This window comes from Syngnathus acus, chromosome 5 (assembly GCF_901709675.1).
Source record: "Syngnathus acus chromosome 5, fSynAcu1.2, whole genome shotgun sequence".
Classification (NCBI taxonomy): domain Eukaryota; kingdom Metazoa; phylum Chordata; class Actinopteri; order Syngnathiformes; family Syngnathidae; genus Syngnathus; species Syngnathus acus.
Genome location: NC_051091.1, coordinates 13,011,630 through 13,033,331, shown reverse-complemented (window position 1 = coordinate 13,033,331; position 21,702 = coordinate 13,011,630). Strand labels below are relative to the sequence as shown.

At 48.5% G+C, this 21,702-nt stretch overlaps 1 protein-coding gene across 9 annotated transcripts in view; it reads left to right on the top strand.

Moving 5' to 3' along the window:
* ptprt (protein tyrosine phosphatase receptor type T) overlaps positions 1 to 16,051 on the top strand; it is a 96,834-nt gene extending 80,783 nt beyond the window's left edge. For 7 of the 9 annotated variants that reach the window (XM_037252478.1, XM_037252477.1, XM_037252476.1 and 4 more), the window contains 14 exons: positions 109 to 196; positions 2,129 to 2,214; positions 2,586 to 2,622; positions 2,940 to 3,037; positions 3,491 to 3,607; positions 7,673 to 7,827; positions 11,332 to 11,467; positions 12,450 to 12,599; positions 12,894 to 13,067; positions 13,142 to 13,273; positions 13,420 to 13,545; positions 13,608 to 13,771; positions 14,827 to 14,962; positions 15,039 to 16,051. In XM_037252478.1, the coding sequence (XP_037108373.1) occupies positions 109 to 196; positions 2,129 to 2,214; positions 2,586 to 2,622; positions 2,940 to 3,037; positions 3,491 to 3,607; positions 7,673 to 7,827; positions 11,332 to 11,467; positions 12,450 to 12,599; positions 12,894 to 13,067; positions 13,142 to 13,273; positions 13,420 to 13,545; positions 13,608 to 13,771; positions 14,827 to 14,962; positions 15,039 to 15,092 (1,653 nt within the window). In that variant the 3' untranslated portion in view covers positions 15,093 to 16,051. The remainder of the gene's footprint in view (positions 1 to 108; positions 197 to 2,128; positions 2,215 to 2,585; positions 2,623 to 2,939; positions 3,038 to 3,490; positions 3,608 to 7,672; positions 7,828 to 11,331; positions 11,468 to 12,449; positions 12,600 to 12,893; positions 13,068 to 13,141; positions 13,274 to 13,419; positions 13,546 to 13,607; positions 13,772 to 14,826; positions 14,963 to 15,038) is intronic. The other 2 variants (XM_037252481.1, XM_037252474.1) reach the window with 1 other exon arrangement.
* Positions 16,052 to 21,702: the final 5,651 nt, after the last annotated feature.

The following is a 21,702-nucleotide window of genomic DNA, read 5'->3' as shown; positions in this document are numbered from 1 at the left end:
GTGAAGCAAAAAAGATGAGTCAATTTTTCCCCCAAAACGTGTCATGTTTTGACGTCATGTTTTGTGGCTTATTTTTTTTGGCCTTTTCTGACTGGCGCATGTTTTCAGGCTCTGGCGGAAGGACAGACGGCACCCTGGGAGACGGCCAAAAAAGACGACAATCGCAACAAGAATCGCTATGGCAACATCATCGCTTGTGAGTACTGCCACTTTTTGTTTTTCCACTTCTGATTCCTGTTGTTACCTTCAACTCGCTCTGTTGCCTTTGTGTCGTGAAGCTGTCGAGGAGGCTCGCTTGGTTGTGCTATTTAAAGGCGACCAACTTCAGCCCTCAAAGACCATCTGGTTTGGCATTTGAATCGTTGCGCCACTTTGACCAATTCATCGGAAGACGAGAGAGCTTTTGCTGTCGGCTGTTGCGTGAATGAAAAAAGCTGCCGCGGCGCAAATCCCTCAGGTGTTTTATGAGCACATCATTACGAGGCGCCCTTAAGTGCCATTGACGCCGACTTGACTGACAAAAAACAACCGTTTGTAAAAGAAGCAAAACAGTAACTCACCAGGCCCCAAATGCATTTGTCTCGCTTTTCCCGAAAAGTGCTTGGGTGCTTGGTACGTTGACACTGTCTGATGAGCGTTCAAGAGTCTGTCACAAATGACTCAAGTAGCCACCCCCCAAAAAAATAATCAGCCCCTCGGATGGCGTGTGACATTTGCTGTCATGAACAGACGTGTCTCAAGCAGACATGGTCCAAAAGACAAAATTGTTCATTCCACCGTCATTTTGTGACTTTTTATGATTTTGTCCCGTAAAACCCGTCAGCTCCATACGTGGGCCATTTTGGCTCAACGCGGCGGACCTTTTGGCACATTGAAATTTGGTAGACGTGTGGACGGAGCCTCTGCAACATGTCTTGGCGAGCTGTGCCTGACAAACATCAGCCGCGTGCCGTTGTACTCGCAAGTGGCCAGACCAACACGAGGCGGAAGGAGTCTTCTTCATGATGCCGTAGCGTTGTCGAGGCTGGACGCATGTGTGAGTCAACATTCCCAAGTGCTCTGGCACATCGGCTGGAGGGAGCTGTGGACTTAATAGGCTATTACACACTCTAATACCCTCCACCACAAACACACACACACACACACACACACACACCCACACACACACACACACACACACACACACACACACACACACACACAAACACACACAGCCTGTCATAGGCGATGTGGTCCATACGCCACACAAACAGGTTTGCACGCACACGCACTCAGCACAGCAGTCAGTCTATTAAAGTTGCTAACGCCTCCAGCTTGGCGGCAAGTTTAGCGATTAGCGAGCTCCATGACGGATGCGAGCGGAGCGGATGAGGTGTGTGCACGTGTTAGTGTGAATGTTGAAGATTTGGGCAGAGGAGGCAATAAATCAAGAGTCTTGTTCAGCACTCGCAAGCCATCAACGTCTGCACTTGACACGTTAGCTTGGCAAAGAGCTGCCGCTAGCCGGACCGCGGCACTCACTCACGCGACCTCTTGGTCTTTGAACATTATTTATTGTTGATTTTGCATTTCCAGTTAGCCCCTCAGCCAGCATAATTGCAGTGCACGACACATCCGTGTCTCTTATTTTCACAACACAAAAAAAAACAATCTTCTGTCCGGCGGCTGCCCCATGGACCGGGGTCAGCTCCAGTCCAAGTTTCCCTCCGCTATAATCGTCCAGTAACTACCAGTTACCAGATTTTCTTTTTTATCCTGAATGTTTAAAAAAAAAAAAACGATGTGCGGAGGAGGTTGACCACATCCAGAGGAGAGCGAGTCTCGGCAGAAGAATCGCACTTGTTAATGACCAACTTACTAACAGTTGCCCTCCAACTTGACAGCTCACTCACAAATAGTAGGCATTCTCTACTTGGGCATCGGTGCTCCCGCTTCGCTGGAACGCGATACAATCGTCAGCGGCATTGGACGACATTGGATGACATTGGACGCCATTGTGCGTTTTGCTAGTTTTGCTCACATGCGGCCAAGCTGCGTTTGCGAAAGGGAGCGGTGCAGATGCAGCGCGCTGTGGGTGGGCGTGACTTGAGGCCTGTTGTGTTTGTTTGCTTGTCCGTGGTGCCATCTGACCCCTCAGACGATCACACACGAGTGCGACTGCAGCCGCTGGACGGGGAGCCCCTCTCCGACTACATCAACGCCAACTTCATTGACGTGAGTTCAAGTTCATCAACTTGCTTTGACTTGGCGGCATGAAATTTGCCCCCTAAAACAATGTTGAATTGGCCTTTTATGCACGAATACAACCTTGACTCTTGAAGATGGGATGACAATAATTTGGAGAGGAAATGGAGACGCAGAAAGCATATGAGCTTTTCCAAATGACAAGCATTCGTTTCATTCTGGATCTTGTTGAACTCGCTCTGCACAGCATACGTACTTCGACTAATAAGTTGAAATGATGGAAAAACTGGAACTCCAGAATATGGAACGTTTTTTCATGTTGTATGATTATTATCTTTGTATTTGTGATGATGAATATGATTTTGAATTATTTTCAAGCGTTTGTGTTATGTGTCCCTCAGGGCTACCACCGGCCCAGACATTACATCGCCACACAAGGTAACGCAGCGCAAATGACGCCGCCGTGCGTGTGCGCATACATGCTCACTCATCAGGGACCTTTTGGCAGGATGCGATTACCTCAACCTCCTAAATTTAAGTAGTCCGATCACAGAAGAAAAAAAAATGCCCTGGACAAATTTAAGAGCCCATTACCTGAAAGCCTCCAACCTGCTCTCAGCTACTGCATCTTTTAGCGTGCACGGCGTGTGTGTGTGTGTGCGTGTGTGTGTGTGCGTGCGTGCGTGCGTGCGTGCGTGTGTGTCTGTGAGACATGTTTCATGTGTGCATATGTACTTGGTTTGTGTGTGCGCTAGGGCCCATGCAGGAGACGGTGAGGGATTTCTGGAGGATGGTGTGGCAGGAGAACTCGGCCTCCATCGTCATGGTGACCAACCTGGTGGAGGTGGGCAGGGTGAGTTGCAAAGGTGTGCTGACAGTAATGCTAATGCCAGCATAACCGACGTCGCCCCTGCAGTCATAAAATGAAAGAACAGCACAAAGTTGTATTTGAATGTTGATTTTATTTGCTTATGTTTTTTTAAGCATCCTACCAGCTGGCTTGGTGCCCTAATTTGAAACCCAACTCTGTAAATTTGAAGCCAAAGCCTGCCGTGCAACATGACCTTGAGACCGTAAACCTCTGTCGAAACCCTCATTTAAAAGCCTTTGCATGAAAGCCTCATTTCAAGCCCAAACTTTGCACAGAGGGCTGGAAGTCCGGAAGAGCCTCATTTGAATCCAAGTCTAGTCTTAAAACTCAGATTAAAATTCTAAACTTCAGTTCTGGCTCTTTTCGGGAGCCCCACCTCTTGTGTGACAGGCTCATTGGAATCCGGGCTGACCTCCGGTGTGTGTGTGTCTTTAGGTCAAGTGCGTCCGCTACTGGCCCGACGAGACGGAAGTTTACGGCGACGTCAAAGTCACGCTGGTGGAGACGGACCCGCTCGCCGAGTACGTCGTCCGCACCTTCACCGTGCAGAAGGTGAGCGGGGCCGAGACCGGAATCCGATTGCGATGCGCTCGCCGAAGCCATCGGTGTCCTTTCTTTGCTTCCGCTGGACAATTTCAACTTCAAGAAGGTTCCCAAATGTGATAGAATTAATGAACATTGTTTGATGTGCATTTTGCCGCCAACAAGGTTTCAACGGTTTTTGGCTAGTTTGGTATCGCTGGACCCGGCGTTTGCGCTTTTTAACCCCGGCTCACGTGTGACCGTACCGGCCGCGGCCACGGCCGCCCTTGTTGTGCTTTTCATAGTCGATCAACAACCGGCATTTTTGACATTTCATTTCAAAGGAACAGGTGTCCTTTTCTGGAGTTTCTTGGGTACTCTGGGGAAAAAAAAACTGGAATTCTTGCCCATTCTTCCTTGCAAAACAGCTCGAGCTCAGTGAGGTTGGATGGAGAGCGTTTGTGAACAGCAGTCTTCAGCTCTTTCCACAGATTCTCGATTGGATTCAGGTCTGGACTTTGACTTGGCCATTCTAACACCTGGATACGTCTATTTGTGAACCATTCCATTGTAGATTTGGCTTTATGTTTTGGATCATTGTCCTGTTGGAAGATAAATCTCCGTCCCAGTCTCAGGTCTTTTGCAGACTCCAACAGGTTTTCTTCCAGAATGGTCCTGTATTTGGCTCCATCCATCTTCCCATCAATTTTAGCCATCTTCCCTGTCCCTGCTGAAGAAAAGCAGACCCAAACCATGATGCTGCCACCACCATGTTTGACAGTGGGGATGGTGTGTTCAGGGTTATGAGCTGTGTTGCTTTTACGCCAAACATATCATTTTGCATTGTGGCCAAAAAGTTCGATTTTGGTTTCATCTGACCAGAGCACCTTCTTCCACATGTTTGGTGTGTCTCCCAGGTGGCTTGTGGCAAACCTTAAATGAGATCTTTTATGGATATCTTTGAGAAATGGCTTTCTTCTTGCCACTCTTCCATAAAGGCCAGATTTGTGCAGTGCACGACTGATTGTTGTTCTATGGACAGACTCTCCCACCTCAGCTGTAGTTATCTGCAGTTCATCCAGAGTGATCATGGGCCTCTTGGCTGCATCTCTGATCAGTCTTCTCCTTGTTTGAGATGAAAGTTTGGAGGGACGGCCGGGTCTTGGTAGATTTGCAATTCCAACCCTTAATGCTGAGTGCCAAGCAGGGAGGCAATGGGTCCCATTTTTATAGTCTTTGGTATGACCCGGCCGGGTTACTTAAGTCCGTAAACATAAAATTATTTCAGAAAAAAGATCATCTTTGGGAACAACCGGATTTATTCTGCCGGTCAGTATCACTGCGCATGCAGTAGCAAACTAGATAGCGAAGAAATATGTGAGACTCTCAACGGGATCACCAATATTTGAGTGATGTTCCAGTTATTTATCACAATTATTTATTATTATAATAATAATATATATAATATATATAATAATTATTTATTTATTATTCACAATTGTCATGGTGATCTTTCTGGTGATTTCTTAACTAGGCTGGATGTATTTTTTTTGTTGCCGTTGATTTCTCCGACTGCCCAGAAAGGCACCACCGCGTTAGGTTAAAATGAAAAGAGAGGAAAGTGACATTGTAAAGAACCATCCGTGACAAGATTTTCTTCAAAAAGTGTTGTACCATGATTTTCTTCACAAAAACAAAAAAAAGAAAAACAAAAACAAAAACAAAAAAATTTAAAAGAATTGTACCCATGTATAATGCGCACCCCAGATTTTAGGACAATAAATTAGTTAAATTTTGCGCATTATACATGGAAAAAACGGTATCCAATAAATTTTGTTCCACTTCACGATTGTGTCCCACTTGTTGATTCTTGACAAAAAATGTAACTTTTATATCTTTATGTTTGAAGCCTGAAATGTCGCGAAATGTTGAAAGGTTCAAGGGGGCCGAATACTTTCGCAAGGACTGTATATGAAATGGGGGATAAAGTTTACTATAAACGGGTGGATTCGACAGAGTGGAAAGGTCCAGGTGTGGTCATCGGCCAAGATGGTGTGGTGATATTTGTTCGGCACGGGGGCACTTATGTATCAATCCAGACTCGAAGGGTTGATGGCTGTGTGTTGAGGGAAAGAGATGAGCCGTTAATGAGAACTGAAAATGCCTCCTTACCAGAAACAGGACTTTTTGAAAATAACACTGTAGATGAAAGTGAAAAAGAGGCACCCTCAAACGATGAAGATACTGAGGATAACAATGAGCCCCCACACACATCAGCACGTTCAAATACTATTATTGAAGGACTAAAGCTGAAAACTGGACAGGTGGTATGAATGATGGTACCTCGGCACACCACACCATAGACACACAGATAACCTAGAAAGCTACGCTGTGCTAGCAAGCGAAATAATGTAGCACGTGTGTGTGTGAGTGTGTGCGTGTGTGTTAAAGTTAAAGTTAAAGTCCCAATGATCGTCACACACACACCTGGGTGTGGTGAAATTTGTCCTCTGCATTTAACCCATCCCCGTGTGATTTTAATCCATCCCCTGGGGGAGAGGGGAGCAGTGAGCAGCAGCGGTGCCGCGCTCGGGAATCAGTTGGTGATCTAACCCCCCAATTCCAACCCTTAATGCTGAGTGCCAAGCAGGGAGGCAATGGGTCCCATTTTTATAGTCTTTGGTATGACCCGGCCGGGGTTTGAACCCACAACCTTCCAGTCTCAGGGCGGACACTCTACCACTAGGTCACTGAGCTGGTGTGTGCGTGTGTGTGCGTGCATTTGTGTGTGTGTGTGTGCGTGCATTTGTGTGTGTGTGTGCGTGTGTGTGTATGTGTGTGTATGCATGTGTCTGCGTGTGTGTGTCTGCGTGTGTCTGTGTGTGCATGCGCATATACGTATGTACACACTATAAAAACAGGAACATTTGTGCAAATGATGAGGATGGATGGACGGATGGATAGATATGTAGATATTTGGTCAGTTTGTTACCTAATTTCGGAAAAGGTTATATAAACCATACAGAATTTTACCTACGTTTTTTTCGGTCACTGAGTCCAGTCCATGTTCTCTATTTTAGTTTGCGTGATGGTGTTTCTTATTTCTCTGAGGTGCGTCTTTCCTTTCTATTGCTTGGGCGACATCATTGCCCTTGTCATCCTCTTCGTGGCCTGCCCTTCCCATAGATTTGTGAGGAGTGTTGGAGAGGAAGAGCGAGTTGCCATTATTTCTTTTCTTCCCCCCCGGTGGATCCATACCACTGCGCACCTCCCTCCTCAATAATTCACCAGGATCGATTCTACCCGCAGAGCCGCAGACTGTGCGGCTCCTCAAATGAGAGGCTTTGGTCCTTCTCACTTCAGAGTCTGTCAGGTCATTCGAGCTGCCGTCCGTTGTCAGACCCCCCACCCCACCCCAAGCTCAGGTGGAGCATACAGGGACGACCAGGCGCACCCCCGCAGAGGACAAACGCAAGGTTACAAGCAGTACGATGAAAATCTTGAAGCACGTTCATACACCAAAGAATGCCACTTGGCCAATGTGGCTCCAAGACTCAAAGGCGGCAGATGTGTTTGAAAAAAGAAAAACGTTGTGGAGCAACACGTTAATATTTGCTACAACAGCGGTCATTTCATAAGCGCTGTAACGAAGCGCGTCGCAGATGCGCAGCCACAAGAGAAGCTAACCCCACAGCAGACAAGGAGTTGCCCTTGTCTCTAATTTGTCTTACTTCACTGGTTCTTCTATATCAAACAATTTGTTTTAGGTTCATTTACCTGACATGTTTCGGCGGATCCTTCCGCCTTCATCAGAGTGTCACTGATGTGATTGTGACGCGTCTTTATCAGCTGATGGATGAAGGCGTGGCTCACCTGTCAGATTTGACAGATGAGCCACGCCCTCTGCTGTCCGTTCACCTCTCCAAAATGCTGTTCCAGGTTGTAGAGAGCATGTAGGCTCCCTCGTCCCTGTTGATGGTCCTCGGGCCCCGCTTGCGGATCTCAATGGCCTCCCTGATCCAACGCTGATGTTTTTTGTCTTCAGTGCGGATGACTCTGGCCTTTTCCCTAATTTGTCAGTTTTTTTTCTTGCAGAAGGGTCACCACGAGCTCCGAGAGCTGCGGCAGTTCCACTTCACCAGCTGGCCAGACCACGGCGTCCCTTGCTATGCCACTGGGATGTTGGGCTTCATACGGCAGGTCAAGTTCCTCAACCCGCCAGACGCCGGGCCCATCGTGGCTCACTGCAGGTACGTCAACGCGCGGCACAGCCATAGCCACAGCACAGGGGAAATTGTGCAGAGCCAACACATAATTCAGCACAAAAACAAATGCTGGGCGGACACCAAAGCATTTTCACAGTCTCAGACTAAAACCTGAGTCTTAAGAAAGGAGTTTTGCCGGGGTCCCTGCACACGTGCCTTTTGTGTGAGGCGGTCATCTCTGACGTATCTCTGACGCCATCAATCATCAGGACGATGGTATGATGAAATAGTTCAATAAAAGCAAATCATTCCTGGCTTGGGATTCTGCCTTTTGTAGCCGAAAAAACAAAGAATGTCGTTGCAGTCTTGTCACGAGTGAGCGTGCAAAGCGCAAGCACGCTTTCTGTAAAAGCGCAGTCTGAGACCAAAACTTGTCTTGAAAAACAGGCGCGAGAGGATCGCACATCTTGTCAAAATGTATGCCGAGCGTCACACTGGCCAAACGTGGAAGAGGGTTAGGTTGCATTCCTCACCGGCTTCCTTCAAACAACGTCACCTGTGGTAAATTGGGGATCATTGCGAGCGTTGAGAAAAGTCATTTGGGGCGCCGCTGTGTGCAATCGCTCTCCACACTTTTTCATCCCTTGACGACGTACCAATTGCTCACTTTTTCCATCTTTTTGTTTTTACCATGCGCACGCACACACTCACTCGCACACAAAGTGTTGCTGAGTCGACATTAATCACTCGGGTGACAGGTAATCTGGGGAGGCTCTCCCTCCCTCCCTCCACCCACCTTTCTCTCCTCTGTCTCGTGGGGGCCGTCTCATCCATCTATCCACCATCCATCCACCATCCATCCATCCATCCACCATCCATCCATCCATCCATCCATCCATCCATCCATCCATCCATCCATCCATCCATCCATCCATCCATTTCTCTCGCATGTGCCAACTAAACATGAGGGGTGCGACGCTAGGCAGCAAAACATTGAAACATTGGGCATGGGATAAGCCGCCCCAATGGATTTTGCTGCTTTATTTGACACGGCTGCTGCATTTGGGGGCCACCATGTACGTGCGAGCTGGAACTGAAAAGCACTCCTCCCTGGCGTCCGATGGCTCTTGTGCCCAAGTTGGCACTGACTGGAGGCGGCCACACTTGTCAGAGCCATTCACATCAGTTAGGCTTAAGTGTACTTAGGCAGAAGTGAGGAACATGTCTTTAGTTACCGTTTCAAACTAGTCAGCTCTTCAACCGAGGCTTAGGGATTCCAAGTTAAACTCGGCATTTGGATTTTGTAGCAGGCTTTAAAACGAGGCAGAAGGTTAAAATTAGCGTTTCCATTTAGGCATGAGCATTTAACGTGTGGCTAAACTATCCACTGCATGCGCGCGTGCCTCAACAGCCATCTGCGGCCACTTCCCACAAGGAGAATCCGAGTTTGTTGCACTTTTTGCGGTACCTTCCTCGACGATAACGCAAAGACTACCGTTTTTTTCCATTTATAATGCGCAAAATGTAACTACCGTTTTTTTCCGTGTATAATACGCAAAATTTAAAATCTGGGGTGCGCATTATACATGGGTAAAAAAAAAAATTTAATTTTTTTTTTTTTACATTTTTTATTTATTTATTTTTTTAAGAAAATCATGGTACAACAAAACCAACAACAGGACTGACCGACAAAGACGTGGAACAAAAAGACAGGGTGACATTACCAAAGACAGGAACAGACACCAAACAGACATCATGACAGTAACACATGCAATGATCCGACGGTGAGCGAGGGGCAGACAGGACTTAAATACAAAACACGTTACAAGAACAATAGTGTGTTTGTACTGTGCTCTGGTCATTTCGTCAAAGAAGGGATAATAGTCCTCTTCTCTTCTTGACTGACAATGAATGTGATAGTTTAATACAATCAGCAAATAACAAAATGCGTATTACAGGTAATATTTTATTTCGCAACACTTTGCCTTGTTCCTTTCGTCTCTGCTGTTCACTTCAAACACGCTCCATACGAACGCAATGCTCTCGTATCAGACGCTTGCTCGATCACCTGCTCGTTTGCTGTCACAATGTACCCTACACAAATCCGAAACATTTGTTGCGGCTCCGAGTCACGACGAGGGGCAAGTTTTGGTTTCCAAGGGTGTTTTTATTCCTCTTCAACGTCTCTCCCATACAGAGCCGCCTTTTTCACATGTCCGCACGTCACTTTCCTCTCTTTTCATTTTAACCTAACTGATCGCGGTGGTGCCTTTACGGGCAGTCGGAGAAATCAACGCCAACAAAAAAAAATACATCCAGCCTAGTTAAGACCATACCAAAGACTATAAAAATGGGACCCATTGCCTCCCTGCGTGTGTGACGATCATTGGGACTTAAAAAAAAAAAAAAAAAAAATTTTTTTTTAAATAAAATAAAATAAAAAGAAAATTGGGTGCGTATTATACATGGGTACAGGCTTTTTTCCAGCATCAACATGCCATTTTTAGGGTGCGTATTATACATGGGGGCGCATTATACACGGAAAGAAACGGTAATTTATTGTCCTAAAATCTGGGGTGCGCATTATACATGGTTACAATCTTCTTTTTTTTTTTTTTTTTTTATCCGGATATCATACGGAGGCCGCCATTACAGATGCGCTTTCTTCTCTGCTGTTCACTTCAAACACGCTCCATACGAACACAATGCTCTCGTATCATACGCTTGCTCGATCACCTGCTCGTTTGCTGTCACAATGTACCCTACACAAATCCGAAACATTTCTTCGCTATTGAGTTTGCTAGCGCATGCGCAGTGATACTGACCGGCAGAATAACATCCGGTTGTTCCCAAAGATGATCTTTTTTCTGAAATAATTTTACATTTACGGACTTAAGTAGGAGTCAAAATTTGGGTGCGTATTATACATGGGTACAGGCTTTTTTCCAGCATCAACATGCCATTTTTAGGGTGCGTATTATACATGGGGGCGCATTATACATGGAAAAAAACGGTAAATTGAATGGATGAGTAGCCTTTGATTCAAGTGGATAGATGAGTAGCCTTCCGATTCATTTCACTTGTTGATTTGAAAACTCACCAAAACATGTTTTCAACAACAGCTCCATGGGTTGTTTGAGGCAAAACAACTCAGTCAACTTGAGCCAAGCTCCTGGGTCACTCCAAACTGGCTTGCTTTCAAGCCAGCATTTTGGAGGCCATAACATTCAAGTCCCTTTTTCATTGCTAACCTGAATCATTTGTCTTTTCCTTTTCACCACGCTCGATCATATTCTTCATGCATTAATCCAGTGGACCTTATTCCCAACAAAGTAACACAAAGATCCCCAAAACACCAGCTGAAAATACAGCCTTCACGTTGTACAAGGTGGTTGAAGTCAATTTTTTAGCAGCAAGACAAAGCAGTAAGTCGAGCGCTCCAAACGTGTTGGGACACAAAGTCAAGAAACAAGAAAGTCACTCACAGAACGGACTAAAGTCAGCACAGTGCAGCAACTGATAGTGATTTGTGTCTGTTGCTGCCGGCAGCGCGGGCGCGGGCCGGACCGGCTGCTTCGTGGCCGTGGACATCATGCTGGACATGGCCGAGAATGAGGGCGTGGTGGACGTCTTCAACTGCATCCGCGAGCTCAGGTCACAAAGGGTCAACATGGTGCAGACGGAGGTGAGGACCGCAAACGGGCGCTCACAACAGACTTCTTTGATCTTCTCCAAACCTTTTGCGGGCGACAGATGCCACATGTTGGCACGTGAGTTCAATACTGTTCCAAACCTTTGACGTCACCTTCAGAACATAAGACAGCGAAGCGCACCAGCCGGCCAGCTGCGTACTGTCGAGTGACAAATAGTGCGGGCAGGCGGGCGGCCATGTTAAGCGAGTGGTGTCAGTGTGGAGGCTGGTGGATGCTTCTTTTTGGTGTAACAGTGGCTGCTGTATAGGCACGCGTGCGTGTGGCAATGGGCACAGGCGAAACGCTTTTGATACATCTCCCCACCGCCAGGGCCGCGATCAACATTCAGCGCAGCATAGTTACGACGCGTGCGGCCAAGTGGGCGGAGAGGGCGTCGACATTAGCATGCGGCGTGCCGGCCCCGGCACAAAGAGCGCGTTTGATCCCGGGCACGCCTCCATTTTCAGCTGCCGGCCAACGATGACTCGCAAAATAATCCCCGGTGACACTTTGGATCGGAAGGGGCCAAATGAACCAAAATTGGCCCCCGCCTCAGAGTAGACGTGGCTTCGTGAGGTTTTCGGCGATGACGTGTGTCGGCCAAATTTCACATGACCAAGTCTGACCCTTTTCAGTGGGCTGCATTTTGAATTTGAGAGCCGCTAAGACCTGAGCGCCACAATTCTCCTATTCTTGTGTGTGTGTGTGTGTGTGTGTGTGTGTGTGTGTGTGTGTGTGTTCTTTGAACTTTTGAGTCATGTTCAGCCCAAGCTGGGTTTTTTTTCCAAATTCACTTGGGCGCATCCGATCCAAAGCCAATCACACACTTGTCGTTTGCCTCGAGACCCTCATTTGCTGCAAATCTCATGTTGGCAAGTCAGTCGCCACCTCTGAATTTGACGTCAGAGCCAATTCTGTCAAGATTAACGTGGGCCTGACGAGTGCACATGACGCCTGCATGGGCCTTGTGTCCAGGAGCAGTACGTGTTTGTCCACGATGCCATCCTGGAGGCATGCCTGTGTGGCAACACCGCCATCCCCGTGTGCGACTTCCGAGCCGTTTACTACAACATCAGCAGGCCTGACCCTCAGACCAACTCCAGTCAGATGAAAGACGAGTTCCAGGTCAGAACCTCCGAGGTCTCAGAAAGTGAACTTCAGCCATATAGAGAGAGCAAATACATATGCAAAAATGTTTGTAATCCTTTCACCCATACATTTCAACTCACCACGTGGTTTTGCGTAAAGCGGTTCTAAGTCCAGCTGTCAAGGAACGGGCGCTCATTGAATAGGTTCAGTCCGTTAGCTCAATGCCTAAGCGTGCGAGTGAGCCTGAAACTTCGGGTGAGGCGTGGAGCAGCGACACGCGCACACACACAAGACTGCGTGGCGCACTCCAGGCTTCTTCCCTTTGGGCAGACCCTCAACATAGTGACCCCGAGAGTGCGGCCGGAGGACTGCAGCGTAGGTCTGCTGCCCCGCAACCACGACAAGAACCGCAGCTTGGACGTCCTCTCGGCCGACCGCTGCCTGCCGTTTCTCATCTCGGTGGATGGCGAAAGCTCCAACTACATCAACGCGGCGCTCATGGACGTAAGTGGCACTCGCCGTGCCGAGCGTCGCGCCGACGCTCAGTCACTCGCTACGACCGCTTCACTCCCCCACAGAGCCACAAGCAGCCGGCGGCCTTCATCGTTACCCAGCATCCTTTGCCCAACACCATGGGTGACTTCTGGAGGCTGGTCTTTGACTACAACTGCTCCTCCGTCGTCATGCTCAACGAGTTGGACGCTGCCCAGGTAGCGTGACAATCGTCGCTTCCAAAGCCATCAGGCATGGACGCGATCCCTGCGTCTTGCTATGAATGCCGCGGCTCCTCTCGGACAATGGAAGGGGACGCAACAGGTGGCACTAATGAGTCCCCCCCCCCCCCCCCTTTGGGCAGTTGTGCATGCAGTACTGGCCCGAGAAGAGCTCTTGCTGTTACGGTCCCGTCCAGGTGGAGTTCATCTCGGCGGACATTGACGATGACATCATCAACCGCATCTTCCGTATCTGCAACATGGCCCGAGTACGAGTCTCTGTCGTTTCCGCCCCCGATAGTTCTCGCCAACTGACAGCTTTTCTCCTCAGCCTCAAGACGGCTACCGGCTGGTGCAGCACTTCCAGTTCATTGGCTGGCCGGCCTACAGGGACACGCCCCTTTCCAAGCGGTCCGTCCTGCAGCTGGTGCGGCGACTAGCCAAGTGGCAGGAGCAGTACGACGGCGGGGACGGCCGCACGGTGGTGCACTGCCTGTGAGTGGCCCAACAGACAGACGCGAGCGACTCCACCCGGCGTCGGGATCACAAGAAAACGGCAAACGTGGACTTTCGCTGTCCATTTTCTCTGAGCGGGGCGAGATGAGCTGCACAATGGCCCAATGCGCTTTGCCAGACTCACGCGGCAGCTAACGCGCGGGTCACGTGACCTCGGGTATCCCGCTCCTTTGCGGCCTCGTCACGTGCTTGCTTGCACAAATTACGCCTTTCAACATTTTCATATTCGTCGGCGTGTCATTTGTCGGCTATGTTCACCACCCAGACTGCCGTCTTTTGTTTTGTTCAAGACGGTAAAATGTCACGTGACGTGTCCCTCCGTCCTCGCTGCCACGGCCATTCAATTCAAAACACCACTTTTCCTCCCCCGAGGTCGCCTGCCGCTGAGATACTTTTCCATCCGACTTGAAAGCTTGAACGGAAAGCGCCAGATCTTTTACACGCCTTTGAGAGTGGAAAGAATAGCGGACGGCATATGAAATGCCCTCCGAAGCGACGGTGAGCGCAGGTCGCATATGGATGACCTGCAGAGTCTCCTTATTACCCTCCTTGAATACTGCTGGGGCCTGAATTTCCCCAAAGTTTCAATCAATTATAACCTCCACTCACCTGCCCTAACATCCTAACTAACATCTGAGCAGGCGAAAAACAACCATATTGTGCTTGTTCAGCTTTGGGGGGCAAGGGGGCATTTGAGCTTATTCCAGTCCTGTCAAATGCAGTGGAAAAACTCAAAGACGAGCGCACGTGCACCTTTCTCGACATGTATTTGTCAAATTTGCCCAGCAGTCTCGTCAGTGGACAAGAATTAAAAAGTTCAGCTTGTGTCTTTGATGATGCCGTCGCGTGCGTTGCCGCCCGTCTGTAAATGGCATTGCGCTCGTCTTTGATTGAGACAAACGCACGTCTTTGATTGAGACAAACACACATAGCCACTCAAGAGACTTTGATAGCACTTGGATGAACACGTCTTTGACGCGCAAAGGGTCTTTGAGGCCCCCTGGATAACTTGTTGCCTTCCCGCTCGAGCGCAGGACTGGCGGTGGCCGTTCGGGAACCTTCTGCGCCATGTGCAGCATCAACGAGATGATCCGGCAGCAGAACATCGTGGACGTTTTCCACACCGTCAAGACGCTGCGCAACAACAAGATCAACATGGTGGAGACCATGGTCAGCGAGCGGCCGATCCCTCTCCTGCTCACCTTTCTCCCCAGCCGATTCACACCCATTTTGTCTCTATGTGCAGGAGCAGTATAAGTTCTGCTACGAGGTGGCGTTGGAGGCGCTCGGCTCCTTCTGAACACCGTCAAGGCAATACGAGCAGTCGCGCCCATGTTTTCCATCCATTCAAGTGCGTCCGACCTCACAGTGAACAAGGTTGCACAACCGCTATCGCTGTCCATCTGGCGACATGAAATTCGCTGGACACGATTCTTCGGGCTTGTCTAAACAGGAAGTCTGCCATCGTCCTTGAGTTTTGGTTGGCAAAACCACGTGACGCCATGACAGCAAATTGACCGTTTTGGCCCCATCTTGGTCAAACTTTGTCCAGATATTCTCACTCTGCGTTTTGTTTGTAAATTTAAAAGTGTACGCCCAAAACACCTCAACATGAAATTTGCGTGTCGTGTCTATCGCACGTCGACCCAAAAAAAGTCTCAAGTAAAAACACATTTTGGTTTCAGGCTCACGTCCCAGGCATCTTTGCCACTTCAAACATGTGCCCCCGGACATGGCAATTGGTATGGTAAATTGTTTGGGTCGGGTTTTTTTGGTCCTTGTTTAACAAAGAATTTTGCTTACCAAAAATGAAGAGTACTCCCTTCTGGGCTGCCTCAATAAAGCGTGAAAGTGGCTCATGTGTTGCGCTAGCTAAACGTTTGTTTTGTTGAGGATGTCAAGCAAGCTCTCCGCCTAGTTTTTGTGTGCAGCATGTGGCCGTGCATTCAAAAGTATTATTTATTGTTTTTCGCTCTGTGCGGACAATCTGTGTCCTTTTGGGGGGTTTTCCGCTTTGCTTCTGTGTGCTTTTCTTCTCCGTCTAATATGACTTGTTTTTCCTTTCTTTTGTGGGCTCGGCTTTTAAGTGCTTCACTAAAGACACTTGATTTCATTTCAGATTTGGTTTCTTGGAGGCTTTGTCTTCCACCATGAGGGAAAAAAAATCAACGATTTGTCCAGTAAAGTGATTTTGGGTTTGCTCGATTGCTCGTTTGAAAATGTGCTAAAGGTATCAAATAATAAAGGCACAGCGCAGAATGGTTTAGATTTTTTTTGGCCTCCTTTAAGCCGTTCTCAAAGCAAAATACGGGTTCTCGCTTCCAAGACACAAGCTGCAACTAGATTGAAAGCGGGTTCAGCTTTCAATTTTCAAGCCAGCCAAGCTAAAAGGGTGAGCTTTGGGCTTTCGAGGGAATGTTTGCTGGTTTCAGGTTTCAGTGGTCATCTTTCAGAGCTGTCTGGCTTGCTTGAAACCTTCATCTCAGTGCTTGCGTGTGTCTGTTGCTATGCTGCAAACGGCGGCATGCGCGCTCGGTGTTGAGTTGGAAAGCGCACATGCAAGTGCGTTTTATCTCCCGAGTGCAGCTGCAGGGAGACCAGATTGGAGCTCAGGCGACAAACACTTCCTCCTCTCACACACACGCACACACACACACACACACACCGTAAATACACTTTGCTGCTCAGCTGCCAAAGTTGATTAAGCAGGAAATAAATCGTTGGACGGCGCTTTCTCTCGCCACTCACAAAAGCCCGCACGCACGAGCATCTGTCATGCTCGTTAGCAGCATTAGCCCAATTAGCATAAAGCTGTTGAGAGTCATTTGTTATCAATGTCAAGCTTGGCTGGACTTTTTCCTTTCCTCCCATTCCCTCCCGTCCCGTCCTCTCTTTGGCCTCCATTTCGTCTCGTTCTTTTCCTTGGTATGTGTCGCACGCATGGACGCGAATCACTCCACGCATGCGGGGTTTGTTGTTAAAATAATAAATTTACTGAAACACACACAACAGCAGCAGTTACAGTCACGACCCGGCGAAACTCCTGCTCACTGTCAACTACTTCCGGGTACTGAGAATACGTTATATACATCACACTGTCCATGTTATACACAAAATTATACATTGTACAACCGCAACCGTATGTATCATATTCTCAATCAATAATTAGCTCAGACTACCAGCAGTATTACAAGTTCTGATCATCAACTTTTCAACAGATTTACTCACCTGAAACACACACAACAGCGGCAGTTACAGTCACGACCCGGCGAAACTCCCGCTCACTGTCAACTACGTCCGGGTACTGAGGACCCCCGTAGTTGTCCCAGGTGCCTTATTGAAATCCCCAAATATTCGCCACTGATACCATACAGTACTATTTGCATATAACGGCATATAACGTGTTCAGAAACATCACAAAATAATTTAAAAAATAACAAGGCGGGGTGAGTATGAATGTCCATTCAAATGTCCCAAAAACCACCATGGGCCCCACACTCTCCCCTCCATAATAAAATAAGATAAGATAAGATAATCCTTTATTATTCCCTCAATGGGGAAACCCCTGTGTTAGCAGCAGTACACTTAACATATACACACACACACACGCATGCGAGGAAGGGGGTAAGAGATTTAAAAAAGTAAAAGATATATATAATTAAAAAATATGGACAGTATATACACAATACACAATATACGGTGGAGATAAAAAAATATTAGATAAAAAAATTGTGCAAAGGAAGAAAAACAGTGCAAAAAAAGCAGGTAAAAAGAGTGTGAGGTAGACAGATATCGCACATATGATTGCACATATGGTTATTGCGCGTTATTATTGCATGTTATTATTGTCCGTTAGCTACAGTGATCGGCCTGGTTATACAGTCTGATGGCAGCAGGGAGGAAGGACCTGCGATGCCTCTCGGTGGTGCATCGTGGGTGACGAAGCCGGTCACTGATGGAGCTCTCCAGGGCTCTGACAGTCTCATGAAGGGGGTGGAAGACATTGTCCATGATGGAGGACAGCTTAGCCACCATCCTCCTCTCCTCCACCACCTCCACCCGGTCCAGACTGCAGCCCAGGACAGAGCCGGCTTTCTTCACCACCTTGTCCAGCCTCTTCCTCTCCGCTGCAGTGATGCCGCTGCTCCAGCAGACCACCCCATAAAAAATGGCGGACGCCACCACAGAGTCGTAGAAGGTCCTCAGGAGGTCGTCCCTCACTCCGAAGGACCTCAGTCTGCGCAGCAGGTGGAGTCTGCTTTGGCCCTTCTTGTATAGGGCCTGAGTGTTAACAGTCCAGTCCAGTTTATTGTTCAGGTGAACACCCAGGTACTTGTAAGAGTCCACAATCTCTATGTCCATTCCCTGGATGTTCACCGGTGAGGGGGGGGACTTTGCGCCGGCGGAAGTCCGCCACCAGCTCCTTTGTTTTTCCAGAGTTAATCTGGAGGCGGTTCCGCCGGCACCAGTCCACGAATCTGTGATTCAGTTCTCGGTACTCCTTCTCGTCTCCGTTGTTAATGAGACCGACGATGGCGGAGTCGTCCGAGAACTTCTGGAGGTGGCAGGTTGATGTGTGGTGGGTGAAGTCAGCTGTGTAGATGGTGAAGAGGAGGGGGGCCAGGACGGTCCCCTGTGGAGCTCCGGTGCTGCAGACCACCGTGTCAGACACACGGCCTCCTGTCCTCACAAACTGTGGTCTGTTTGTGAGGAAGTCCAGGACCCATGATGTCAGCTGCTGGCAGGCTCCAGCATGGTGCAGTTTGTTCCCCAGCAGTTCTGGCTGGATGGTGTTGAAGGCACTGGAGAAATCATAAAACATGATCCTCACAGTGCTTTCAGCCCGCTCCAGGTGGGCCAGGGACCTCTGCATGAGGAAGATGACGGCGTCCTCAACCCCGATGCTCGGCCGGTAGGCGAACTGCAGGGGGTCGGCGGAGGAGCTCACCAGGGGGCGCAGGTAATGGAGGACCAGCCTCTCCAGGGTCTTCGCCAGGTGGGATGTCAGGGCCACTGGCCGGTAGTGGTTGAAGTCGCTGGGGCGAGATGACTTGGGCACCGGTACCATGCAGGACGTCTTCCACAGCTGCGGTACCCTGTGCAGCCTCAGGCTCATGTTGAATATGTGCTCCACGATCCTGCATAGTTGCCCGGAGCAGGATCTGAGCAGCCTGGAGTTGATGCCATCTGGACCCGTCGCCTTCTTCACCTTGAGCCTGGCCAGTCCTCTCTCCACCTGGGCTGTGGAGAGCACCATGCTGGGTGGGGGGGTGGGTTGGGTTGGTTGCAGGGGGGGGTTGGTGGGTTCGTTGGAGTTGAGAGTGGGCTGGGGGGTTTTGGAGGGGGAGTAGCAGGGGGCGGGGTTGAGGTGAGAGTCCTCGGAGCAGAAGAGGCTCCAGTCGGGGGAAGTTGCAGCAGTGCTGGGTGGGTGGGGGGAGGAGTGGATGGTTGTTCAAACCGGTTGAAGAACCGGTTCAAGTCATTCACCCACTCCTGATCCCTGTCCAGCGCAGGTCTGGAGTTGCTACGTCCTGAGATGGTGTTCAGGCTCCTCCAGACCCCGCTGACGTCGTCCCGCTGCAGTTGGTCTTCCATCCTCCTTCTGTAGTTGCTCTTCCCCTCCTGATCTTCTTCTTCAGGTCCCTCTGCACCGTCTTCAGCAGGTCCCTGTCTCCTGATTTAAAGACCCTCCTTTTGTCCCTGAGCAGGTCTTTAATCTCAGGGGTGATCCAAGGTAATAAATGTCGTTTCGACATTCGACTGTCCCAAACAAAATCGTCTTCAACTGCTGAGGAATGGAAGTCATCGGAGTCAGGTCTCAAGATATTCTGTAGATCACAGCCTGTAGCATGATATCTATCGCCAACTTCATGCATGTACACAGCAGATGTCTCTGGCCAAGTGATATCTGCATCATACTGTATCTTCGACTGAAAGGCTTGACCCTAGTTAAACCCCCCATACCTCATTAATTAACATTTCGCTACAATATGCTACACATAAATTTTTCTCAATGTGTCAATGTCTGGTGCAGTTCCTAAATGTCTGGAATAAAAATAAATCACTTCAACTCTTTTCATCTTAAGACCTCAACGTTTTACAACATACTAAATAACTTGAACATTAGCTTGAATCACGCTTACATCTACTTGTGATTGAGGGTTGACCTAACGTCACGTAGGTAAGCATTTTGGGTGGTTGTCTGTTGCGAAAAGGATATTGTCTCTTCGGTGGAGAGCTGGTCTCGCTTTCATCAGCCTCATCAGATGACCCTTCCCGGTCAGAGTCCACCTCTTCTCCAGGCGACGACTCTCTTTCAGGCTCGACAATTCCCCCATCGTCATGCTGTGATTGCTCAACTCTTTCCTCGACGCCCTCTTCCTCCATCCTTGGGTAGAATTCTTCTGCCTCCACTCTCAGCTGATATTTAGGCTGATCTGAGGGTGCTACTGGAAGTGCGGTGATGCCGCTCCAGCACCCAACGTCGTCGGAGCTGCTTTCCGAATCCATTTCCTCCTGTCTCTAACGTCTTTTCCATGCCTTCGGCTTCAAAGTTCTTGAGGTTTGTTTCTCCTTTCTTTTATTTTCCAAACTCTCCTCCTCAACAGGCAGAACGTTGTAGGGCAGAAGAAGGTTCCTGTGCAATATTCTATTCCTTCCAGTCCCATTCTCTGGTCGGACCACATAGACTGGACTGTCCTCATGCTTCCTCTCTACTACCACGTGCACTTGATCCTCCCAATACGACCTAAGTTTCCCAGGTCCTCCTTTATCCTTGAAGTTCTTCACCAACACTCGACATCCCGGCTATAGCTCCGCTCCATACATCTTTTGATCATACAGCCTTTTTGAGCGGTCTTGGCACTTCTGAACAGTCTTTGAAGCCTGTCTGTATGCCTCTTGCATCCGCGTCCTCCATTTACTGGCGTAATCACTGTGAGAATCAGCTTGATCGGCTGGTGTTAAGCCAAACATGACATCCACAGGAAGGTGGGGGCTCCTATCAAAAAGAAGATAATATGGTGCATATCCTGTTGCCTCACTCTGTGTGCAGTTGTATGCATGTACCACTTTGGCTAATGAACTCTTCCAATCTGACTTGGAGTGCTCTGGCAGATTTCGTAGCATCGATAAGAGTGTCTGATTAAATCTTTCTTCTTGGCTATTGCCGGCAGGGTGGTACGGAGTTGTGTGAACCTTTGACACCACTATATTCCTCCAGTTTGGAGAAGAGCTTATTTTCAAATTCCCTTCCCTAATTGTGATGAAGCTTTGAAGGGAATCCAAACTTGAGCACAAAATCTCCAAAGATCTTCTCCGCAGCGGTTTTTGCAGTTTTATTGGTGCACGCATAGGCCTGAGCAAATCGAGTGAAATGGTCAATTACAACAAGGATATACTCATATCCGCCCTTGCCGTTTTCCAAGTGCAGGAAATCTATTGAGAGCATCTCAAAGGGGTACGTTGTCACAATGTTCACGAGTGGTGCTCTCGCCTGCTTGCTTGGACGCTTCCGTTTGAGGCAACTACACACTTGTGTCACAAAGTGGGTCACATCTCTCTGCATGTGTGGCCAATAAAATCGGTCCCGTATGAGGCTCAATGTCCGCTCCAATTTAAGATGTCCCATCTTCTCATATAATTCCTGGTAGATCAGCGGATGGAATGCTGCAGGAAGTACTAACTGGAATCGAGTTGCAGACTTTCGGTACAAGATACCGTCCTGGTTGACACATAGCTTGTTTCTTTCTCTTATGAGGACAGATAGATCATTCTTAGTCCTTCTCCTCAGACTTGGCCACTGTCTAGTTAAGACGCATTCTCTCACTTTGCCAATGACTGGGTCCTTCTCTTGTGCATTCTTTATTTTCTCTGAGGAGATTTCCAACACTGCGTGTGCTATCGCTTCT